The sequence below is a fragment of the Bactrocera latifrons genome, unplaced genomic scaffold, assembly GCF_001853355.1.
Source record: "Bactrocera latifrons isolate USDA-ARS-PBARC rearing strain unplaced genomic scaffold, ASM185335v1 scaffold_206, whole genome shotgun sequence".
In the NCBI taxonomy this organism is placed as follows: Eukaryota; Metazoa; Arthropoda; class Insecta; order Diptera; family Tephritidae; genus Bactrocera; species Bactrocera latifrons.
The window spans coordinates 148635-169071 of NW_017535586.1; the positions used below are offsets into that span (position 1 = coordinate 148635).

A 20437-nucleotide genomic window follows, 5' to 3' on the forward strand; every position below is an offset into this window, starting at 1 on the left:
CCACGCCTGAAATCTCGATTATCACTTTATCATGCGAGAGTATAAAATGTTCGGTGACACCCGAACTTAGCCCTTCCTTACTTGTTCTATTTCAGAGAAATGGAATTGTTATTCACAAAGTGATAATAGCGGTATATCGTTTAAAATTACATTACCAACGCAGGTGATTTTTTTTAATTAAGATATTTTATGTAAGGCTTTTCTTAAATTTTTATTGAATGTTACTAACTTTATTGAAACAATAGTGAGGGTAAAAAGAAACCTTATACTGAGGATACTAGGCTGTAACTGTAACTGTCAAAAGAAATGAAAGCATCGATTTTTGGGCAAACTGAGAACGAACTAGCCGTAGGTAGATACCATTAAAGTTGATTTCGAGAAGCATTTCCATTGCTGTCTAATCATAATGGATGAGAATAGTTATTGGGGGCGTTAAAAACGCTGGATTATATTTAAACTACTCCAACACTGTAAACAATGGTTTCATGACAATTTACAAACTGCTTTAGATTGTCTCTGTTGCAGTCGAGATACATATCAAGAAATTGATTTTCTTACCTGAAAAAGGTACGACTTTACAAAGTAACAAACTAAGTTCGTGTGCAGCCGAATAAACCGAAATAAACCCTTGGTTTCATTAAGGAACCTCACATACAATCACCAATCATATGGAACAAAGTCAGCCTGATGTTCGAAAAACCTGGTAATAGTTATACGGAGAGTAAGTCAAGTTTCCATCCAATTGTATCTATTTTTTTTTGTCACAAACATATACTGTTATGAGTAAAACAGGTTCTGTAATTTTTATTGTGCCGGTATATGCAATATAAAGTCACCTGGAAGTTCTAAAATCTTTATATTAGGTATATGGGGGCTCATAGAAGTATTGACCGGATTCAAACCCTTTTTAATACACAGAAATACTTTTGTCAAGAAAGATTGCTGTCTGAATTTCAATTGCGTATCTCACACATTGAACGATATTTTGATCATAAGTCAACTGTAGATACTCGGGCGCATATATTCGGTACCTAGGGCTTGAACAGTTTTGTTTGGATTTTGACAATTTTTGGTCATAAGATTTGTACACTGGAGGGGAAAGAGTCAAATAGAATTTAAAATTGAGTTATATGAGAAGGAGGGGTGGTTGTGGTTAGGCTTCGTCCATTTTCGCTCTGTAACATAGGAATATGAAAGATGTGTCACGTACTGAGTTTAGTCGAATTCGGCCGGTTGAATCCCGAGATATGTGATTTCACCAAAAAGTGAGCGATTCCACGCCCATTGTCTAATTTTCACACCGGCTCCTATAAAACCTTTTCAAACCATCTCGGAGGTCAAATTTAATGTCTCTAGCGTAATTAGTTTTTGATTTATTGGGCTTTTAGTAGTTTTGAACAATTCCGTTAAATGGGGAGTGAGCGAGGTTATCCGATTTCATTTAAATTTTCACACTGTAGGAGTTCTGATAATATTTTTCTTCAGCAAACTTAATTGTTGTAGCTTTAGTAGTTTAGGAGATATGTACACCAAACTTATTATAGGCCGGGCCACACCCACTTTTCAAGGTTTTTTCCCACAGGTGTCCCTTGCTACTGGGATTCCCTGTACCAAATTACAGCTTTATATCTTAATTTAGTGCTTAGTTATAGTACTTTTCCGTTATGACAGGCATTGGCCCAACTACGTCCATATACGAACTCATAATTGTACTAAGAAGCCCACATACAAAGTTTCATCAAGATTTCTCAATTTTTACTCAGGATACAGCTTGCAACAAAAATTAGTGGATCAGGAGCGGATCCACGGTCCACGGTCCACGATCCAAAAGTTAAAAGTTATACATTATTTCCAGTGGGCCACAAAAATCAATAATTAAACATTTGATAATAATATTACCGAAAATATATAATGTATTACATAAGTTTTTCCTTTTTCCAGTGCATTATGTGTATTGCATACAATAAATGCCTATTCAATATAGCCGAAATTAGCAATAAATTCAAATTATATACATATATAAATACATATATATATAATATGCATGTACATTAGGCTGTTTTTTTTTTTTTTTTTTTTTTTTTTTTTTTTTTTTTTTTTTTTTTTTTTTTTTTTTTTTGTTGTGAACTATTCATCTTTGTCATTCCCTTCACGAAATTTCCTTGGAAATACCCTAAAAATATTCCTTGAAAATTTAGCCCTTAATATCAACATCAAGGACTGGATCAAGCCATGTAAAAATTTTCCATAGAAAATACAGGGCAATCGTGATTTTATATCTTTAAATTTCTACAGCTGAGATATGTACATTTTATGGCATCGTTTTGACTTTAGACACATATTCATCAGTCGAAACTCACACCGGCGAGGTAGTACGGGCGCTAAACCTGACATTTCCACAAAAATCGCATTTTTCATATATGTATATCTCGTAAATGACAAGAGCTATAAAAACATATACATGACAAACTTGTAGGAAATTTTATTTGCTACAAAAAAGGTTCGAGGTCAAAATCACTATCATTAATACTTCTCGAGATTTTCTTTTTAGGTAAGGCTGTATGGAATTTTCATAGATTTTTTATTACATATCATCTATGAAAATTCTAATAAAGCATTGAACCTCGGACCTTTTTTGGAGTAAATAAAATTTCCTACAAGTTTGTCATGTAGATTTTCAGTCCAGAGCATTGAATTATAGCTCGATTTCATTTGTAGATACACGGTGTCACACTTTGAACCTCTTGCAAAGTTTGATTACGTTATCTTTTTTGGAAATTGAGTTATATATACTATATGTATGTATATATGTACATACATGCATAAATACAAACATATGAGTTTGTATAGTTTTAATTGAAACAATGTGATAAGATCCAAAATTTTATTATAAGGGAACGATTAAATTTATTTTTAATAAAAAATAAAACATGCTTTTTAAAATAGTAGAAGACGAAATATGCAAACGGAAAAAATGTTAATTTTTTTATTTTTTAATCCGGATTTTTCATGTCTTGCTTTCAGTGCTTCCCTCTAATAAGTGGCGGCTCTTGACAGGTAAAGCGTAAAACGATGAGAGTTGCCCAACACTTTAAAAACATTAACGAATTTCATAAGATTGTGATATGAAAGGGAATGCAGGAAATAGTCCGACTTGAGTTGCCTTTAATGAATGACAAAATAGTTCGTATGTAAACCCAATCTTACAAAGCCAAACAGACGGATGAAGATGTAAAAGTTATCTAAAGGTATGTACATATGTACACACACATTAATATTTATTAATTTATAATATGTAAGAACACCTAAGGAATAAACAATGAGCAACACTACTTCGGTTCTCTTTCACTTTTGTCACCAATCTAATATATCATATAGAGAAAAAGTTATTAATAACATTTTAACAAATTGTGATTAGGCAGCAAACGCACTGAAAACGAATCTTTTTGATTTACACTATAGTTACCTTCATCATAATGTACATATGTATGTGAACGTACTTTCCACAACACGAAGCTATCAGCAGGCAGGGCGTTCTTCTATTAAAAAGCTAAAACCAATAAGTAACTATTTCACTTTCATCCTTTCTTCAGTTGGGGCTAGATTTACACAAACACGAGTACGTTATACATGCGTCTGCATTGGTATTCGGTGGCGCCCAAAAGCGTATCAATAAGCAAACTACTGAACCGCCACTGTCTGTTGTTTGTACATTTTTGCTATTTCCTTTCACATTCTATTTGTTTGTTTGGCTGACGATGCAAATGCATTTGTGTTCGTGAGTCGTTAAAATACGTGCAACTGCGGCGAAGTGGTGAGGTGACTCAGGCAAAGCCAGTGTACGCGTAGTCAAAACAAAAAGTAGCAATCACCTACTTACTTACATATGTACAACATTATATATGTATATGTATATGTATATGGGGATATGTGCAGATTCACACACATACATATGTTCATGAACGCACATATCTACATTCAGCAACATGTATAAATGTACACTTATTTTTGTGAAAACAACCGCAAACGAACGGCAGCGTACGTCGGTGACGAAAGCAATGGAAGCGCATTTTTTGCGTTAATGCTGACGTCCAATACGACTTCGGTGTCAGCGCCAGCGTTTGTTTATACAATATTGAGCGACTCTTGGTTGGTGTCGTTGGGTTTATTGTTATTGTTCCTGAGTAAACAACATGCAACAATAACAATTTCACAATACTAGCTCATTACTAGGTACGAAATGCATAGCAATATATTCATAGATACTATAATACATGAATACATACCTGCAGAATGTACGTACGTCTTTGTACATTATATTGACGTGGTTTTATTTGTTTTTATATATGTATGTAAATATAAGAATGGCTCTGGTAAAGATTTCATCTTACAACACTCATCGTTCTCCCAACATAATTCATATGCTACGTTATTGTTATTGATGGTTTATTATTGTTTTTTAAATTTTTTTAATTATTACAGCGGAACCAAAACATCCACATCTACTCATCCGTATTCGCCCTATGCTCTTCGCTCTTGTTTTTCAAAGTAATCAGTCAACGGCCACCGCGTTCGTTAGTTCGCTTCGCAGTTGCTCGCGTCGGTCGCTGCTCTCTCAAACAAATAAAATATTCTTACGGTGTTGTTTTGTTATCTTTATGTTTTATTGTTGCTTCTTTTAACATTCCCCAACACACATAGACATGCATTCAACAAACATACGTTTATTTTCATTCATTTGCTGTAAACAACACTTCGTCATCCCTTGGTCTCACTCGGTCTTCATCGAAACAATACTCTGCTCTGATAAACAGCGACGTCAGCAGTTAACTCCAGATACAAAATCATTCTACGGCATGCATACTGCCTCTGCCACTTTGCGGCTTCGTTGTTGTTTACTCACTATATATAAGTATGTAAGTACATTAAATTGCTCCGCGCGCTTTGCACAGCGCAGCGCTGCGTCAAAGTCAAACGAACTGAACGCAGAACAACTCAGTAGTTGAGAAATTTCATTTCATTGCGGAGCATTTTAGTCGTTTATCGATTTCGCAAGGTTTAGAAGTGTTTTACGACAGTATTTGTTGCAAAACAGAAGGAAAAAACATTTCGAAAAAATACCAAAAACAAAAGTGAAACAATAAGAAATTTATTGAGTTGGTTGCGTGGTAAAAGCTCAAATTGATCAGTGTACATGTGCGTAAAAACGTTGGTGTTGCCAGTTTTGGCTAGATTCAACACAAAGTGAGTTGCGGGTGTGCAAAACAACACAAAGTGAGTTGCGGGTGTGCAAAACAACTTATGAAATAATGAAAATGTGATGCGCGCGAAAGTGATAATACAATATTCTGCTACTTAATATTTCTTGTATTTAGATTTAACAAAGATCACAAATTTCAACCACATTCACGTGACATTAATAAACATTGTAAAAAATGCGACTGCCTGCAAATAACAGATTTTATAATTTATTTAAACAAGTTGAATTTTTTATTCATGATTTACTTTATGATCATGTATTTTATCCTAGTACACCTACTTTAACCTAGTAGCTGTGTAGGACAGGAAGAGGACTGTAGGCTATACCTAATTTAAATACAAAGAAAATTTTCAAAGGATAATACGATAGATAGTATATCTTGTAATAAACATATGAATACAGGAATAAACATAAACCTTGATTTAGTTTTATACAAGATTCTACATAACAAAATTGCAAATATATGAAAAATGATGGGATGCATTGAATGAGGCGATAGCTTATGGAAGGCTTAAAACGATCTTGTCTATCATGTGGTTATAGTGTTGACAGTTTGTCCGTGAACTATCTACTGTTTTAAACTTCATAGTAATGACCAATAATAAAATATTCATTGAAAATACACTATACACGAAGAAGACGCAACTTATTTAGAAAAAAAATTGTTTTGACTTATTACTTGGTTTAATGATCTAATTCGGGAATAGAAGTGTGTAATATAAGTATTTACTACTTTCATCCAAACATATACATATGTGCATATGTGTGTATATCAACAAATAACTGCATTTTGCTTTATTCATGTTCAAATGTATGTCAAAAGCATTTCCGGTATGAATTGGTTCATTCCATTCAAACACATCTCAACATTTTTTTAAGTGTACGCAGGTCATTTACGCGGAAAGCTGCCAAGACTGAACAACTAACGAAAACGTCAACATATATGCGCAGCTAACTAAAAACCTATCAAAACAACTGCAAACACAACAAAATTGCGAATATCATGCTTAGTTATACTAACAATGAACGAATGTGTGCGTATATTTAAATGTGTGAAAATGTATTTATGTGTACAAATACAATAAAGAAAAAGAAACAATATTTAATATGAATAAAATAACAAACCAAAGAAATATGTATTTGGAATGGAATGTTTATGTGGAAACAAAGAACTAAATTCAAACTTACAGATACAACTATCTGTTGTAAATTCTTACACACACATATGCACGTAAAAATTCGTATGTGTGGTTTTCGTAGAATGGCAAATGTGTCACCATTTTGACAAAGTTATTTTCCTCGGAAGTTTTACGGTTGTATAGCCTATTTGAGTAGACACAATTGTTCAGGTGGAAATGTTTTACTCTGCGCTTGTAGCAAGTAGTACACCTGTTCTACTTACTCCCCAGAAAATCTCCTAAGCTGTAAAACATCTTTCGTAAAAATAAAAGTCTTTAATATTTTATTAAACCCTTTCGAAAGTATATAATTTTGTATTCCTAAGCACATATTCATGCATATGTTATATATACTAAGTTATGGCATCCTGGGAAGACCAATACAGGTATTCATATATACATATATGTATGTATATAAGAATATTTTTCTCTATAGAGTACAATTTTCCCCAGCTGGTACATACATACATATGTGCATATGTACATATATTAAGTTTGCCACGATATTAGCAACATGGAAAAGAAAAAATAAGGTCACAGACCTTATAAAATATATATGGTATGTACATGATCATAATGACGAGGTTTGAAATTTGTATTGAGACAATGTTATCAATCTTTTTCCACTGCAACATCAAGTATCACGTATTTTCTCCCAAAACGATAGTGGCTGTTATGATAATGTCATCATCAGAATAGATATGACTGATCACTTAAACTTCTCACTTATTATGGAATTATCAGCAATAGCAAAGATTTTTAATTCAATCAGATGTTAAATGAAAGCAAGATTATATGTAGCAGCATAACTAAAAATGTAATGACGTAGATTGTGGAGTAATACAATTTCCATATTAAACCTTAGTGTATCTTATTTCCAAGAACTCCTTCTCTCTGTCCAGTAAACAATTCCTTCAAAAAATTCAATTAAACTACGAAACTCAAATTAGGTAGAGAGGATTAAAGTATAGAGATCTGATATGGTTTAAAATTTAATAGAAATTGGTCTTGTACGCGCTCCAAAATATGTACTGATTGATGTTTTCGTGTGCTTTGGATGGCTTCTATCGAGTAACAAAGAGGACTGTCTATTGGAATTAGAACTGTATGCAGATGTGTAGTCTTCCTTAAAAGGTTACATCATTTGTGCTGGTACATGTATGACAAAATTCAGCTAACCCGTACTTTACTGTTGCATATGCTTGAACACATTTGCCTTTTCTATTTTTACTAAATCATAAAACTAAATTTTTTAAGTCAACAAATATAACTGAAGTAACGTAAGTAATTTTAAAGATTAAGGTTAAAGACTCTATAGAGAAGGATAGGATAGGAAGCCCAAAAGAGGTCGGGCTATCCAATAGACATCCGATCTGCTAAGATCTTTACAACAATTAGCTGCACATTTTTGGAAAAACGTACATACATATGTATGTACAATGTTTCCTAATTATTAAATGGGTCATTTGTTAATATTTATTCTTCTCAATTAAAACCAATTTTGTACCATGAAACATTAAATGCTCAAGATGTCTTTAATAAGGTGTTTCTAATTTCGCAGGTTATTCTGGCAAAACAAAATGCTTCTCATCTCTCATTATCTGTTTATTTATCCTTTTACTTGGGTACTGAAGAGCAGTTAGCTGCAACAGATATCCTGGAATTAAACTGTTGTTTATTCTGCAATGTAAAAATTTGTACATATATGCATACGTTTTGCATTAATTTAACTAAATTAAATTAAAATTAAAGACCAATCTCAGATTCTAAATTTTAATCTAATAATAGAAATTGATTAATTTTATAATAGAAACGAATTACCATAAATCGCTTATGCAGCAACTGCAAACACCCATTTTATTAGCGCCAATCGATTTTAATCTCACAGCGCAACCGCACACGCTAATAAACCGAGGAATCATGGAATGGACCAACGATGAAGCTCTTGAACTAATAGAGCAATATCGCATCCACACAGAATTGTGGAATCGTGCTGATCCCAAGTACAAAGATAAATTATGTCGCTTTCGAGCGTGGTCAGAAATAGCGGAACGTTTTGGGTGCAGCAAAGCTGAAGTGGAACGGAAGATGAATGTGTTACTTACACAATATCGACGGGAGAAACACAAAATGCTTATTAAATTATACCAGGGGATTCAGCCGAATCCGTCAAAATGGTACGCGTTCAAAAGGTTCGATTTTATGGAGGCGGGTGGCGGTAGCAGTTCATCGAGCAGATCGGGCACAAATGGTCATACATCTACGTCGACGGCTGCAAGTTTAAATGGCCTTAACTCTTACGAAACCATAACAGCAGCGGCGCAGCAGACAACAAGTACAGCCGTCGCGGTGGCAGCGACGACTGCAAACGCCGCGCCGAGCACTTCACAACATCGGCGCATGAAGAAAGAGATGAAGTATTTTGGTGCGGTGAGTATCCTATCATCCAATGACACATCGCATTACATTCGAGAAAACATTGTATATACATATGTACATATGTATGTATGTCTTTGAAGGAAGTACTCTCATAGTTGTGAATTACCACAGTGTTGACATATCGGAAAAAACCTTTGCATTTAAACCCTTTGCAAAACCCACTATTTGTGATTTTCCGAATAAAGTAATAATACATTAATTAATTTAAAATTAGAACTACTTATACAAAATTTGTATCCTACATATTAATGCATATCGTAAGTATTGTATTTAATGCGAAGTATTGTTGGACGGCTAAGACAATGGTTGACGCAATTTCGTATTTTTAGCAAATCCAGTCGTAATAATTTCGAAATATTAAGCGCTGTGAACTCCACTTGAACATTCAAAATATATTCAAACGAACAATATTCATCCAAACAACGGAATGTAGCCAGAATAGTTGCTTGAATTTTATTTACTGAACTACATGGAAAAAAGTTTCGATGGCTCGAGTAATATGGGAAATTATTTGTGAAAACATCCATCACTTGTAAAAATCAACGTTCCATATCTATTCGTCAGTGGCAGTGATGAAATATGGGGATAAATACATTCGTACATACATATTTCAAAGGTTATTAGAAAAGCTGGAGTCCTTACCATCTCAAAGTAGTGAATGTCTGTGAAACATATTGAAAGTTGATAAGCTTTTAGTTAGCAAAATAAGTTTATGAATTTTAATGAACGAGTTTGAACAAATCACAATATGAAAAACATAATAAAAATTAATTCTCTAATACGATATATTAAGGTTAATACCTTAACCCGAGACCTTTAATTACTGAAAGAGGTGATGAAAAAAGTTAGTTCGATACCAGTTAACTGGTAACATTCCAAGTAGTTAGTTCATCAGTCATAACCTTGGCTAAACTATTTTGATCATCTCGCACAACTTACACTCAATTGAAGTTACATTATTCTGTTCAGCATATTTAAAAAAAATACCACTACTTTCGGTCGAAGTCACATCTGATCGTTGTTTACGTGGTATAGACATTAAAACCAATTTTTATGCACATAAATATATTTAACCGCAAACATTTTTGTTTTGCAAATTTATCCAAGTCCATGGTCTGAAAAACGAAGGGTGTATTTTTTTCTATTGCATTTACCGATATCCTAGCTCATATAAATAACAGAATTCAACACTGTGTAAAATATGCGAGGACTACTGTGTATATTTCGTACACATATGTATAGCCAGATATATGTATATACATATATACATAAGTATTTACTTATGCTTGTAGTATGTTCATGCGTGTTTGCGTTTTAACTCATTGTTTTTCTTCCACTTTTGTTATTACTTCTCAACAACGCGTTCATACAAAAAAAAAAACAAATTCTCTCTACATGCATATATGTATGTATATAGGTAAATACATAAGTCCACTTGCTGATTCACCACCCCTCATGAAAAAATATACAACAATACCAACTGAATAATATAATAATAATAATAGCAGAGGTAAATATCAGCTTTTACAAATTTATATTCGTATGTGCTATGCCGAACAAATTACGAATATTTTTATGTGAATACTCACATGCTAACGTTTGTTTATACCTAGAAGAAAAATTAACAAAGTAAATTTATCAAGTACATTGCGATATCCTGGAATGGCTACTTTTTTTTGGAATTAAAGTAACACCGGTTACCTATACGTCTTTTATGTATTTATTGTACATGCATATTTGGATTTTTGTATAATATACAGAATTTTGTTAGCTGAAAGCAATTTTGTAAAACAATATTTAGTAGGATTGAAATGTGTTGTGGCAACACTAATTGTTATGGCGAATGCAGTGGTCGAATGAGCGGCGTTGGCTTAGCACTCGCGTTGATGCGAGCACGATTCTGATTGTGTTATTTGTTCTTTGAATGGGATGATAATCAGTTTGTTTACATTTTAGTTGTGCCATGTGTGCATACTGCCGTCAAATTGTTTCTCTGGCTGCGCTTTGGTTCTGGAGATCACACGTTCCTAGTGCTCACTTTGCGCGCAAAACCGCTCCCTAACACAGCCACTTACCGCAAAATTCGCTATACATATTAAGTACAACGTAAAATCCCTTTACAAATGGTGAGTACTCCATGTATACTTTTAAAATAAACAGAGAGTATTCCTAAATTAACCACGCCCATTTCTATATCCTAGGGCATAACAAAAAACTTGAACTCTGCTTAACTTTTGAGTATTTCTTTAGCTACTCTCTAAATATTACTGCATGCAGTAATTTCGGAAAATAACTTTCGAAACAACTTTTTGTTGTTATTCGCAAGCTTAAATTTTGTAGAAACTCTTCATTTGTAGTCGTAAATGTTGTATAGCACATAATGTGACTTATGAAATAAACATAGAGTTTGCGACAACTCTGAAACGTTCCTTTTCTGGATCGAATTAGAAAATACATCTTCAACGAAACTATTTTTATAGATTTATTTTTTTATGTTACCTATTCTCAGTCTTGTCACTATCATTTGCGCACTCAGATGTAGTTAGTTAATTACTCAGGGTCGGTCGTGCATTCAAAAAGCAGTTTTTAAAGTACTTTAATCCAACATGACCAAACAAATTTAAAAGGATAAACCGGAAGAAAGTAAAGTCTACCACTTGACGCCATATCTCTATGCTTCACACAAGTGAAGCATTTATATCAACAACAAAAAAAGAAAATACTGAAAGCCAAATAAAACAAAACGAACGTAAATTGATAATTTTACACACTCCAAGCCAAGAGACAAATTTATTTAAATTTTTCAATTTTAAAGTAGGGGTACTACCACTACTTTGAAATAATCGAATTATTTCTTTGGAAACAATTTGCAACTACTTCAATATGACTACTTTATAATTTTGTATTTAGTGTTCAATGCAGACTCCAGGATGTCAATTAGCACTATCTAAGCCTTTACAATATTATGGCAAATTCGCCGGCTGGTTCCATGAAAAAAGCATGGACACAAGAAGAAAGTACCAAATAAAGCGTTAATTATAAATGTGTTATTAGAGGTAATGCATTAAAGTTAGCTGTCATAAATATATGTATGTATGTACACGAAACTAGCAGAAGTTGTGAAGATTTTGTCAAAAATACATTCTGTGCGTGCATCTTAAAGAACTTGACACAAAGATATTTACGGGACATACAATATCCAATTTAGAACCGTTTTCTCAATGTCTGGTTAGCAACCATCTGTCAGTTATGTACTGGTTAACTTAGCCTAGACTCCTACTTTCTGTTTACAATGAGTTATATAATTAAAATAAATACATTGTGCGTACATACAAATATCTTTGTGTTAGGATCAATCAGACTTGATAGTTGAAATAATATAGTTCCTGACGATAAGTATACCTTCGCATGTTTGTGATATCGTATAGATAACGTGAAACTTAAGTTGTGGAATGGAGATTATCATTCATTATTTATCATTTCAATTCTATACTAAATTAGTTTAAGTCGAATTTTCTATGGAACCATCAACCGTCCTCTGACACCAAATTAGTAATAACGGTAAAAAAATAGAAGCCATAACTTTGCTGGATGGCTTAACTTTTCATACCCAAGATTTATGAAAATATCTAAATTTTGACTCAAGTTAGCGCTTGCATGAACAGACAGGCAGGCAGTCACTCAGAATTCAACTCGTCACACCATCCTGATCATTTATAATTACATATGCAACCCTATATCTAAGTCGATTATATTTAGGTTTAGGATATATGTACAAACAACCATTAGATGAACAAAACTATTATACTCTGTAGAAACAAACTTTTCAATTGCCCACTCACTTCGAAGTGGAACCTGTTGACAAAAGTTATTCTGCATTGGATTTTGAGGGTAACATTGTTGTGGTGTTGATACTGGTGCCAAGATAGACAAAATTATCTACGACTTTAAAGTTATGATTGTCAAAAGTGCCGTGAGATATTTCGCCTTGCTCTCTTTCAATACCAGCCTATGGTACATATAATTATGATATTAACTCACCGAAGAGGCTAAATTTAATATTTATATTGGGTATATGAGAAATCATCCACCACGGGATCGGAAATCAGTATATTAGGCATATGTAGTTTAAACCAAGATTTAGACCGATTAAAAACACAGTATTTAATGAAAATGTTTCACATAAATAAGTTAAAATATTACATATTTTGATAAACTTAAACGCTTTAAAGTCATGGAAGCTCAAATAGAATAGAATCACTATATCACCGACTGCATTAACCTTTGGCATTACTAAAGTATACTCAAGAACATGTTTATATATAATTTTGTGAAAATAAGACCCACACAGAGTTTTCTAAAATAACGAAAATCATTATAGGTAGAATGGGAGCATTGTGTGGGAGGCCATTGTTAAATTTTCACTTAACTCTCCTAAGATGCCTTACATAATGACCATTCGACGTGGTATAGCGCCAACCGGAAGTTTAAAATTCTTATATTACTAAAGCTATGGGTAATATTGACACGATTTTATCCATTTTTGGTATTACGAAACATCATTGCTAGAAAAATTGCGCTCAGAGCGTATTCTCTGCGTGTTTCAATAATATATGTACATATTTCACAGATTTTGCGATATTATCCGCAAAAAATTAGCCATATGCACTAGAATCCACATATTTCATATTGGTCGGGAAAATCCAGAGATATTGAATTTCACCAAAATACTCAATTCTGTGACGAGACCTTCCGTGACTTATAAGATGTATGGCGTATTTACTTAATAACATATCACACATTTAGTATTTAGAACATAACCGTTATACGAGGAGTGGTCTTGACGCAAACCACACATAACGCTCAAATACATTTCTTAGTGAATGTTTGTCCCGCCGAAAGGAAATACTAGTGCTTAAAATTTTTAATCTTCAATTTTATGTGTACAGGTATCACTCTAACCACAAACGTTTTAATATTATTGACATTTTTTCTACAATTTGCAAGTACAATTTAGGGATACGTATTAATTAAAGGTTTCTTTGATATTTTCGACTTAAAACAAGTATCCAGAAAAAAATATGCGAATAATTCTAAAATCTTTACTATCGATAAATGTAGTATATATGCATATGATGATATGACTTGGGATTTTTTTTGTTTCTATTTGACGCTATCTGGGGAAAAGGAGAAAAAACTAGAGCGCTTATGTAATTAAATCGTTAAATACGTAATGTTTCTTAATGATAGCTTTCTAAATTTTTCACAATTGTGTATTAAATATATGTATTTAAATTTACCAAGCATACCTTTGTATTGACTATGCACATGAGTATATGAATAAATTAAGATTATTGCTTTCAAGAGCGCGATTATCTTAAAAAAGGTACTTTTCCTCTAAAAAATCACTCCATCAATTTAATGTTTTAGAGATTTTAAAGGTTTCTATTTTTTGTTGTAGATGGGCATAAGCCTACCGATGCTGATAGCCAGCAACACGGCAATGGATACATGGAGCACTGTTGGCCAATATTCACCGCCAATCGATAACGATCGAAACCCGTTGCGAGTTCCCTTACCTATGCCCTTCCCAAACTCGCAAAGTGAAATGAATGTGGCAAGCAGTGCAACGCGTAGCCTTTTCGGTGGAAGTAGTAACAGTGATATAACCGCCAGTCCTCAAAAGCCAATGGAATCCTCAGATATTGAAGACAAAGACGAAATCTTAACAAAGCGTGAACGCTCAACACCGTCCAGTTTACACAACGTAAGTGGAAGCAGCGACGTCGGAGCTCATATCAGTTGCGTTGGTAATACCACTATAACTGAAAGATGCAACAGTGATAGTACTTGTGGTATTAGCGGACGTACCGGTGTAGAGGGAGCCATCGTAGAACCAAACGATGGAGGTTCTAGTCCTATATCTAATATTATTGAATCGCACGAAAAGCGGCGACGTACTACGCGTGACCATGAGGAGTTAGACATAAAGCGAGAACTTGTAGATTACTTTCACCCCCCTCATCCTCCAGCTCCGCCCGATTCCCATCGTTCATATAGCTCGATTGATGAGAACCGAATCGCAGGGGCTGACCCCGATGATTTTGCGCAAGATTTGCGCGTAAGCGCAGCAGCCGCTGCGGCTAAAGGCATAAACTTTAGCCAATTTGTACTACCACGGAATTTACGCCACTCATCCGAGTCGATAGATGAGAAATTTGCTCCACTAAATATGCGTAAACTGAGTTCAGTATCGGCAACAGCCTCAACCGCAGGGCAAATGCTTATGAATTCCTTACTATCTAACGAAAGTTTATCAAAAGAGACTGCCACAAGCACTAGTGGACGCATTAAAAGCGCATCCCAAGAAGCTGCATCCACATCTGCGGCAGCTGCTGCAGCTGCTATTTATGCTGAAAGTCTGAATAAAGATGATTGCGATTTCATTGGATCGAATGTTACACTAAAACTCCGATCGATGGACCGCACCCAAAGAATCATAGCCGAAAAGTTAATAAGTGAAGTTCTTTTTTATGGACAATTCAACGAGCTTGAACGAAATGCTCACATCCAACCTAAGTGACAGCAGCTAACAATGTTACATAAGGGTTTCTAAATATAACGAAAAAAAGAACATATTATGTTTCCTACCAATTTTATCCCAAAAAAAAAAAAAAATTCACAGAAGGAACGTATTGAAAAGAGAAGTAGTTCTTCTGTTTGGCACTCCTCCTGGTAATCGAATAATCTATCATAATTCCCTGTTTGTTTAAATACATGTATTGTTTTAATAAAATCATGATATTTAAAAACTAACCCTTATAAAATTATACAAAAATCCTTGTAGTACAAATTCAAATATACATACATACATAAATTAATTTACTTGAACAGATTTATTTATAATTTCTTACGATGGATATGAACTGTGTTCTTAAAATTTTTAATTATGTAAATTTTCTCGGTATTTAATTCGCAAGTTGGGAAACGTTAATATTTTTTTTTTAATTGTTATTTGTTTTACTAGTTGAAGTAGTTGTTTACTAATACTAGTTGTTTTACTACATTGAAAACAATAAGTGCTTTAAATTAATGTTCAGCAATCAAAAAAAAAAAAAAAATATTTATTTTCAGAAATGTTACCCGACTGGTTAGGTACACGTAAAAACAAAATTATTTGCTACATGCACTCCTTTATTTAAACATTTATAATTAGTTACTCATTAGCTCTTTTGATAAATTTCCTTTTCCAAACCTCTCAGCATCTCTCAACTCAGATTTGAATGCTTATATGTATGTACTATATTTTTATATAAAAGGATATTAGATCTGTTGCAAGTGTAATCAGTTATCTAGTCACGAATATGTCAGTGTGAGTGTTAGAAATTACATTGTTTAACGGTTTCATATATTTAATGATATTGAAAAAATATGCTAAGCCAGAAAAAAGGAAAGAATATCAATTGAAATGAATTCAAAGAATTATGTACCTCGCTTATTTTTCAGTCATCTTTTTAATACAAAATCGCCTTTAACTAAAACAAATATACACTGTATGAGGAGTTAACACATACATACATGCAAATAATAAAGTAAACCTTCATGGTTAGTAAAATGTAATAGCATTTTTACTATAAGGAAATTTCGAGTAATTCTTGTACGTTTTAATTTATGTTTTTCCAATCCATATGCTATAATTATTGATATATTTGTATTTTATTAAGAATGTACACTATTTATAAGCAATTTTTACAATGCAAAATACAATATCCTAACTATAAGTAAAGAGAATCCTAAACTTAAACATATGTATACGTGTAAAAGACGTGGTACATACATACATATGTATATGAATACATATACATTGGTGTTAAATTTAAACTTATGTATGTATGTAGAGTGACTGATAAATACCTGTGCCGGACCATTATTCATATAGTCAAGTTAATCCAATGCAATGTAATTAAAATTATTAAATCAGTGAGTACTTTTTTTAGGTTTTCAAAAAAAATTGTGTTTTAGACTTAATTTAAGAAAATTATGAAACGTGAATATATTGGTTCATCCTTATAAAGAAATTCGCTGTCTTATGTAGCATAAAGATGATTGTAGGAAGATCTTTATCGACCAAAAAAGACGAAAATATATGTAATTTTAATCATTGTTGTGCTAATGTGCAAGTGTTATGTATTCCCATAACTGAATGGAATGTGTATATGGAATGTGTAAAATTTAATGAAATTTTTATATATAACTATTTTTTATAAAAGTACATGAACTCAAATTGGTAGAAAAGATCATTAATGCTTTGAATAAATCTATAAATAGGTGTGGAAAACTAAAACGAATTATGCTGTACCTTATTTGAAAGAACTTTAGTCGTAAGGTTTTTTTATATTTTATTATATATACATATGTAAACGTTCATTCATATACATACATATATATGGGTATATACACACTAGTTAGAAACAATTTTAGAAATGTGACAAATAATGACATAATTTGCAAAATTGAATATAAGGATTAAATAAAAATGGATGAAGAAAAAATAAATAAATGTATAATTTTCATTAATTAATTAATAATATTCTTAATAGGACGGCAATCGCGCCTTTCTTTTGGGTAGGTAATTAGATATGTTCTTCATTTGAATTTCGGATAAACAGGGTTGGACACTAAAAAGCATCTGCCGACCAAATAAAAATGTTGTTTCAAGTTTAAGCTGATTCTGGTGACGTAAAACTGCTGCTCTAAGAATAGCCTAAGAGATGAAATATGGTCGAGAGCAGAGCATTATACATAACTGCATAACTTTGAAGAAACATCTGCTGAATGGAGACATCGGCCACGAGTTATACTTATCCGTTCAGATAATGACATGCTAAAATATAATATGTAAATTATACGAAGATAAAACCTTGTGTACTTTTTTAGTATACAGAGATCTGTAGCCATATACAACCAGTAGCCATAGCTTGGGAATTTAACAAATGACCAATATTTTTATGCATTACTAAGCTATTATTAGTAGCTCGGAGAGCGTACGTGTGTATAGGAGGCATAAATGATCAAATATTTAAATATTTATTTTCTACAAATTAGCAGACTATACAAATACCCTTTGTACTATTAAAAAACCAAATCAGCAATTGTTCTCCTGTCATTACAAGTGGAATGCATTAACATACTTCCATTCAGATAAACATTATAGTCCTTTATTAAAACGTTTAATCTGCAATTGCTTCAAAGTATGTTTCCACAAATAACTGCATTTAGATCTAACGATTAACTTTTTGGAATATTATGTAATACGAACACAATTTTTTAAATTTTTAAAATGCTAATAATTTTATTTTCCACACATTTTTTCGAATTAGCGAGAAACAATAATTTAACAATTTGGTTCTGTTTTTATATTTGAGTTTGCACAAATACGTCTGCGGTTGATTTCTTTATGCGTTATTGAGAATAAATTCTGTGTTGCATATTCTGTCTGTAGTCTTCATAATTTTATGCCACGTGCCAGTTAAAATTCAAATGCAAATGATCCTCCCGGCCTTGTTTCAAATTCAAATTGAGATGATCCTCCCGGCCCTGTTTCAAATTCAAATGCAGATGATCCTCCCGGCCCTGTTTCACCACTAAACTTGAATAAATGTCGAAACATTTGATAGGGATCAAGGTCTGAAAAGAAAAATATATTTTTTGATAAAATGTTCATAATTTTTGTGATAACTAACTCTGTACTCTAGCTTAGTTAATACAACCTAAAATTTGTTTACCAACAAATAATAGTGGTTTTTGATACAAAAAATGTAATAAAAAGTTTAACTTCGAACAAATTTAGTTGCTATACCAAGTAAATCAGTAATGAAATCGGATAAATAATAAGATAGTTATATAAGTAAAAAAATCTATTTACCTTGTTCCTGTTCCTCTATATCTTGGCCATTGTCGTATCGCATCTTTTTTCGTTGGTCTGACAAGATCGCATAAGCTTCACCGATTTCCTTGAATTTTAACTCTTCCTCTTTGCGTTCTTCTGCACTACTGTTAGCATGGCGATCAGGGTGATGAATTAAAGCTTTTTTACGGTATGCTTTTTTTATTTCATCTTCGGTCGCATTGCGTGATATACCAAGCATTTTGTAGTAATCTTTACGCTTAGACTTCTTTAAGGCAAGTTTCGCATCTCGCAATAATTTTTTAATCTCGGGAGTCTTCTGCAACTGCAATGCCGCCTCATAGTCATTCACACACTCATCAAATTTCTCTAGATCATTGTAACAACGCGCACGAAGAAGCAAAGCTTTCAGATATTGAGAATTTATTTCCAAAACACGTGTACAATCGGCGATAGCATCACGCAAGGAGCCAATTTTCGAGTTTACCAAAGCTCGATTGTACAATAGTTTTGAATTTATATCCTTATTAAACTCATCAATTTTTAGGGCCTCTGTATATATAGTTTGGGCTTCTCGAAAACGGCCGGACTTAAAAAGAGTGTTGCCATTTTCCTTCATTTCTTTCAGTGCTTTACTTTTGTTTCGCATCTCTTTAGCCTTTTTATGATCAGGATCAAGCTGAAGTGCACGTTCAAAATGCAATATACCTTTCTCAAGATTGTCGGTGTAATAAAGACACAAGCCGCGAACATATATGGCATCCGCAGAAGTGCTATCTAACTTCATAACACTTACGGCAATGTCAACTGCCTCATCACAGCGACCAAGAAAGGCAAGGCATTCAGCTTTGAGCAGGCGATATCTGTAAATTAATAAGATTACGCAGTAATTATTATACGCAAAAAGGTGTCCAATGGTCTTTGATATAAACCAACCTAAGGCAAGCTGGAGCAATAGCCAATGCACTGTCTAAATAGTACACTACATTACGGTATGCCTTAGAATCGTAGTTTGTTTGTATCGTTTTTTCCAGCTGACGTAGCTGCTTCATTCCCTGTTGTTCTACTTTGACAGCATTGCTTTGTGAGTCTAATTCAAGCACCTTTTTAATAGCTTGCTCGCTACCGATCATATCGCCCATTATTAAACAGCATTTAGCAATGCGTGCGTATGCTTTGTCGAACTTCGGATCTAGTCGAACTGCTTGACGAGCATCGCTTAAGGCATTTATATAGTTGGAAAGCATCATGTAACAGGCGGAGCGATTGCCATAGTAAGCAGCAAAGTCAGGACACAATTGAATGGCATCAGAGTACAGCTTTAGCGCAGCGTGGTAATTTTCTGCTTTATATTGGTCGTTGCCTAATTTTTTTTTCTCCTCAGCAATACTGCAAAAAATATGAAGCAACATTATCGAACCACGTCTACAATTTAAACTAATAGTTATAAGTCAAAAAGTAAAATAAAACGGAATAGCATTTTTAATACCAGAGTAATAAAATGTATTATAATCTTATTTAAGTGCTTTGAAGCAGTGTCAGTCTGTATATAATTAGTGGATTCCCCTTTGTTAGATCTTTTCTATTTAAATTTTTTTTTTTTTAATTAGCGTAATAGTTTTGGTGATTTTGTTAGTTATATACACAAATTAA

The 20437-nt window shown here is 33.1% G+C and overlaps 2 protein-coding genes across 11 annotated transcripts in view; one reads left to right on the top strand and one right to left on the bottom strand.

The window, feature by feature from the left end:
• The first annotated feature begins 4306 nt into the window (after positions 1-4306).
• LOC108968204 lies at positions 4307-15731 on the top strand. 7 transcript variants are annotated; one of them, XM_018932078.1, is made up of 4 exons: positions 4963-5274; positions 5968-5969; positions 8249-8868; positions 14339-15731. In XM_018932078.1, exons 3-4 carry the CDS (start codon positions 8272-8274, stop codon positions 15458-15460), a joined length of 1719 nt encoding a protein of 572 aa, XP_018787623.1. In that variant the 5' UTR covers positions 4963-5274; positions 5968-5969; positions 8249-8271; the 3' UTR covers positions 15461-15731. The 7 variants fall into 7 exon arrangements, with proteins under 7 accessions (XP_018787625.1, XP_018787623.1, XP_018787621.1 ...); XM_018932076.1 differs by lacking the exon at positions 5968-5969 and adding an exon at positions 8000-8125; XM_018932080.1 differs by lacking the exons at positions 4963-5274; positions 5968-5969 and adding an exon at positions 4307-4916.
• Positions 15732-18228: 2497 nt separating this feature from the next.
• Positions 18229-20437, bottom strand: part of LOC108968233 (dnaJ homolog subfamily C member 7) — a 7765-nt gene continuing 5556 nt past the window's right edge. For all 4 annotated transcript variants that reach the window (XM_018932138.1, XM_018932139.1, XM_018932141.1 and 1 more), the window contains 3 exons: positions 19721-20173; positions 18803-19647; positions 18229-18564 (listed from right to left, as the gene is read on the bottom strand). In XM_018932138.1, the coding sequence (XP_018787683.1) occupies positions 18407-18564; positions 18803-19647; positions 19721-20173 (1456 nt within the window). In that variant the 3' untranslated portion in view covers positions 18229-18406. The remainder of the gene's footprint in view (positions 18565-18802; positions 19648-19720; positions 20174-20437) is intronic.

Bases quoted from the DNA above. Each gene is read 5' to 3' on its own strand.
- LOC108968204 (XM_018932080.1), top strand. From the start codon at position 8,272: ATGCAGCAACTGCAAACACCCATTTTATTAGCGCCAATCGATTTTAAT. The intron at 8,869-14,338 runs GTGAGTATCCTA...TTTTTGTTGTAG, and splicing joins AGATGAAGTATTTTGGTGCG to ATGGGCATAAGCCTACCGAT.